Genomic DNA, 5587 nt, shown 5'->3' with positions numbered 1-5587 from the left:
TGTAGAGATCAGAGAAAGTTGCACGAGGCAAACCGAGGAACTACAGGACGAGGAGGATCAAGAGAGCAAGGATGACAGTCGATGAAGGTGGACTATGTAGGCAAAAAGCGTGAAGGATATGGTAGAGAGCGGAATGAAGCTGCAAATGAGAGAGAGTAGAGGTTGTAAAAAGCTCTTATTGTCTTTGTTTCTTCTCTCTTCTTTGTGCTTAAATATTCATCATTGCAAGAAGAGATTGTAAAGGTTTCTCTCCACCTTTGGTTGCTAACCAAGTAGAAACATTAGATATGCTTCGCAGATCGATCCACTTCTAAATCATAGCCATGAAGTAGGGTCCTTGGGAGGATCGTCAAATTATGTAAAAATTATCTTCTCGTCTCTTTATTGTTTTTATTTGAATTCGATGTATTTTGTTTTTCCGCTATACTAACAATTTTATAGAAAGAAAGCACAAGGTTATTCACTCCTCTAGCCTTCTCAGTGATCCAACAGAAAAGTTCTCCCATAGAGGCTTCAAGAAAGTATCCCTCCAATGATAAGAAAGATCACTTTTTATAGGTCTAGGTCTTTAAGGGTTGGCACTCTTCAATGTCTTTTTGTTGCGTTCCGGCTCTTGGTTGCCATCACTCTCGTATCTTGGATTTAGCTTTACTTTCGCACTGCAACTATTTAGGCCTTTGTGATATTTAGGGTTCTAAAAGCTTCCACCCATAATAAACACAATTTAGATATGTTCAATGTGATGCAATTCCAACATGAGAAATAAAGTAAGGTACAGGTACATAAAATCAATTGCAATGATAAAATTTCTGTTCAAATGCATTACAAATATAAAATATGGTGAGACTCCATTATTCTACAAACAAGGTTCTAAAATAAAAGATCAATGAAGTGACTGAATCTAAACTCCGATTTTTAATTTGGAGTATAGCAGATGTCACCATGGAGGAAACGAGATCTAAGTGTGGACAACCTATCCTCTTTGGAGAATCCAAAATAAGTAATCTGTAGGTACAAATTTAGAAGGCAATAATTAGTAACCAACTCAACACGGCTAGAATGGTCATCATCATGCTATTCATCATATGTGAGGAAGCATTTGGCAACCATGGATATGAATCTGGGGGAGGCATGACACAGTTGTCGCCGTTGAAGTATATTCGCCTTGGAAACGCCCATCCCTTGTCGAAAGTAAAGGTTGATGGATCCTTTTTGATCAAAAGTTCCGACTGTGCATTTCCATAAGGTCCAGCTTCCATGAGCAAATCATTGTAGTATTTAACACCCCAAAACATTGCAGTATCATCTGTCAGCCAGATCCAAGTAAAATTTCAGTTCAAGGAAAACTTTTAAAAGAACTCCAAAGTGATCCTTCTCGAAGGAAAACTGTTATATTTAATCTAAGTGATCCTTCTGGTAAAAAATTTAATGATACGTCTTAGGTGTAGTGAAATTTGTTCACTGAAATGATTGTGATGGCAACCCATACAGATCACTACATAGGCGCATGCTTGGCAACCCAAACTTGTATGGCACTATATAAAATAATTGGTATATCTTGAAAGAATTACAGCCTATGGAGATACAAGAGCAAAGGATAAACTTACTTATGCCTCCATAGGGAGTCAATGCCTTGTAGTTGAAGCTAAAAAGTTGTGTGAGATTGTCTAAGTTTGGATGCTGGATAACAAGGTTCCACTGTGTATAATTCATCCGGTAGTTGAAATTCGTTATCGCAATCTTCACGCGCCAGTATTCCTTATAGTTGAGCTTCACATGCCAATGCACCCTTATTGGGCACATATGTGATGTGCACTGCACCAAAGGTACGAAGCTATTTTTGCCGGGTCCATTAACAGCAGAAGCTAAATAAGGTGAATCACCTCTGCCATTTAAAACACAGATTCCATAAGCAGATGTTTCAAAATTGTCTCACTAAAAGAAAACTATGAAACTGGAATATAAACTCACTCAACGCAACTTCCTGGTTGAGTTAAATTATTCTGGCACCCACATGTGCATGTAGGACAGTTGACAATTGTGTCATTGTAGAAAGATGAAAGTGACACACAACAAGTAGGAGTCTTCTGAGCAAGAAATTGGGAATATGTGCAGGTAACATTCCATGTCACTTCATTGAAAACATTCAACATATTAGCTGGGTTTAAGGACTAAGAGGCTAATTATTTAGAAATGTTGACTGAGAAAGTGCAAAAGAAGGATATAGTTATATCTGTAATTAGTCAACAAATTCTAGACAAGATTTTAATTAGTAGGCTTTTGCAATTCATTTTTTATCACTTACTTAGAGCTTGGGTTGTTCTCCTTCCATCTTGGGTGACAAACTTTGTAGGTTTTACTATCTTAGCTATTCCACATGTATACCCTGGTCCTGGAGCCTTGAGGGTAAAGTTTTTGGGAACACGGACAGTCTTGTTGGTGGTTCCTGCAACACCAACACTGACCTGGAATGAACTCGCAGCATTGGCAGGATCTTGAGCCCAAGAATTAATAACCCCTCCTTTGCAGCAATTGGCAATTTGCATATTGTATGGAGTTCCAGGTAATAGATCAACAACGGTAGGATCCTTCTTGCAGCAATGTGGAATGTTCCCTTTAAATCGTGAGCAATCACCTTGCTCCGTCGTTTGTGCTCCTACCATGGACCAAATGACTTCCTTCTTTGCCCATGTCCACCCAAGAGTCCACCCAGGTGCTTGGATATGACGATATTGTTGGAAATTAAACATTGTGACAACAGCCTGAAAGAATTCATACGTCGTCATTATTGATCACAGTTGCAACTGATTTAGAGATAAACTGTATCAGTTTGAGGCATGGTCTCCTCCATAGTAAATAATTACACAATGAGTTTGGAAATCTAGAGCAATTCCAAAGAAAAAAATAATAATGATGACTTTTTTTCCTTACAACATATCCATCTGGAGTCCATTGCATAACATCCCACTTGATTGTAATATTTCCATTTGGGTCCAGTGCATCATAAGCTCCTGGTAAGATAATAAACTATCATTAAAAAGATACATGACAACACAGATAACTAGATCTTATTTGAATTCCTATGAAGTATTTCTTCCACGCTAATCTATTTCCCTTCTGTTTATCTAATTAATTGATTAATTTTTCAAAACGTTCTCCAATGTGCAGTAATGGCCGCCGAAATTGATAATCTGCAAAATGCATCTTGTGGATCTCTTGATTAGTAGATCAGAAACCAAAGGAAAAAAGGATACAATGAGCACTATTGTAGTTTGAGCTCAGCAAATGTAAAAGGAAGAATACACCGGAGGAAGAAAACTTATGGAAGACTTTTCCGAAGGTATTGAAACCTTCGAAAACTGAACTCTGTGGTTCCATATTAGCAGGCATTCCATTTCGAGAACTAAATCGGAATTAAACAACATACCCGGTCACACTCGTTCAAGGAAACTAGTACTAGCAATACGAAAGAATCTGTCAATTTTATAGTCAACGTCTTACAGCTCCAATCCTCTACCAACCCTAGCATATTTAGTTTGAAAATCTAGATTGGATCCAAATGATGGCCAAGTCATGTGAAAAATGTAGCGCGGCTGAGGAACAAATTTGTATCCTATTTTATGTCTCGATCATAAGCTCGACGGATCATACGGCCGTAGAGACAGAGGCTTTCGATTTTTAAGCTGAGAATGGCAAATCTTAAGGCATTGGCAGGAACTGACCTGTCGATGGAAGCGTAGCGGACCAAACCAGGAAGAAGAGGAGGGCGAGGGCCAAAGGAGCAAACTTTCCACCAGATCTCCTGGCGGTGGGAATGGACGAGGTCAGATAGGGCTCCATTGCTGGTTGCCGTGAGAGTCTCCTCAGATCTGCAGTCCGTGTCGAGGGAGCAAGAGCGGCGGGAGTAAGGCGAATAAAGCCACTCTTTGACCACGAGTAGCCATTAATAATGCCCTTGATTGTTGCACTCAAATCACAATTTGAATTTTAATTTTCGTCGAATTAAATGGTGGATTTTTTATTAGCCGTTGGATAGGAGAATGAAATTAATAAATTTAGAATATTAATTTTTTAATCAAGTAAAGCATGTGCATCTAGTTGACTTTGTTTTTTTTTTTCTCAAAGGTAATCTAAATATTTAACCTTTTCAACCATGAAGATAGTCGGTCGAACTCTATACAAATTTTTCATTATCAGAAAGTATTGATGGATTATAATGGACGGTTTAATAATTTAAATTTATGATATATTATACCAAAAATTTATTGGATAATTTATTATTGGAGATATTGAAAAAATTATAGAATTAAAATTATATGAAATTAATTTTAATGTATCTGTTGGATAATCTCATAATATTAGCGGCACTGGTTATGCCAAGCTTTCGGTGGTCTGAGTTATAGAGTTAATATGGTGTGTAGTCAAATCAGGAGTCGATCGCTGAATCGGGAAGAAAATTCGCTGACTAAGATACTGAGACCTGCATTCAACACAGTTTCCTTGAAACAAATTCGTCTCACCTCCGGTGGTACTTCGAGGTTCTCTTAGGTCGTTTGTTTCCCAGGATACAACGGCAAAACCACACATACAATCAAGTACTGATTGTTCGTAGTGAACTGAGAATGCACCCGAGTGTTATCACGAGTGGTTCAACCGAACGGATGCACGATTGAGAGAGTTTTGTGGTAGAACACGGGTGAACGAAGTTCGCTTCAAGCTCTTCCTCTCACTTACTCTTTCGCTTATCTTCTGCTTCTCTCTTTGCTCAAGATCCAGCTTCATTATATAGGATCTCTTACCTTGCCTGCAATGAATGACCAAATTATGGTCATTTAATGCTGGGTTTAATGTCACCAGTAATAGGTTTAATGTTGTCATTAATGGGTTTAATGTTGTCATTAATGGGTTTAATGTCTTCATTAATATTGAGACGTTAAGAAATCATGGTTAATGGGTTTAATGACGCCATTAATAACGAGGTGTTATGAAATCACTATTAATGAGTTTAATGTCACCATTAATGTCAAGACGTTACAGAATCGCCGTTAATTTCGTATTAATGTTTCCGTTACACTCTTGAGCAGGTAGCAAAAATAGATTCGGGTGATAAAATGTTGGTTTATTCACTTGGATAAATCTTGCCTCGATCAGTCCGACATTCAATGCGCGCAGGTCGTGCTCGCACACAAGTCAACCTTGGTTCAGTACAATCCGGGCCTTAGATTTGTGCCCACCCCTGCGCACCCACGCATGAGAGTCTCTCCCCATGCATATGTTTACAACATCAATGCATGTGTCATAATTTAAACTAACAATAAAGCCAAGAGACTTCTAATGTGGAACTAACAACCCATACAATAGAGTCTCTTCGTCTCCACCTCCTTATTCCATTCACATTTCCAACAATCCCCCACATGAATGGAATACATGGTATGTGATAACATTCAACAGTTGAGTCAAGTATAGGATAGGTAGGTTTTACTCTTTAAACCTTCCTTTGTGAAGATCTGTTTGCTTACTAGATGACAGTAGACATGATGTCCTTGAATTGTTCTGTCGTCTGTATAAGCATTGACAAATCTCACCT

General features: G+C 38.3%; 1 protein-coding gene across 1 annotated transcript; it reads right to left on the bottom strand.

The window, feature by feature from the left end:
• Positions 1 to 773: 773 nt before the first annotated feature.
• On the bottom strand, positions 774 to 3941 carry LOC122006989 (COBRA-like protein 1). The gene is made up of 6 exons (XM_042562711.1): positions 3723 to 3941; positions 2932 to 3011; positions 2306 to 2762; positions 1972 to 2131; positions 1608 to 1885; positions 774 to 1306 (listed from the first exon to the last, which is right to left on the bottom strand). The coding sequence occupies exons 1-6, from the start codon at positions 3838 to 3840 to the stop codon at positions 1020 to 1022; spliced, it is 1380 nt and encodes a 459-aa protein (XP_042418645.1). The 5' UTR covers positions 3841 to 3941; the 3' UTR covers positions 774 to 1019.
• Between the last annotated feature and the right edge of the window lie 1646 nt (positions 3942 to 5587).

The sequence above is a fragment of the Zingiber officinale genome, chromosome 7B (assembly GCF_018446385.1).
Source record: "Zingiber officinale cultivar Zhangliang chromosome 7B, Zo_v1.1, whole genome shotgun sequence".
NCBI lineage: Eukaryota > Viridiplantae > Streptophyta > Magnoliopsida > Zingiberales > Zingiberaceae > Zingiber > Zingiber officinale.
This window is presented reverse-complemented; position numbering and strand designations above follow the sequence as displayed.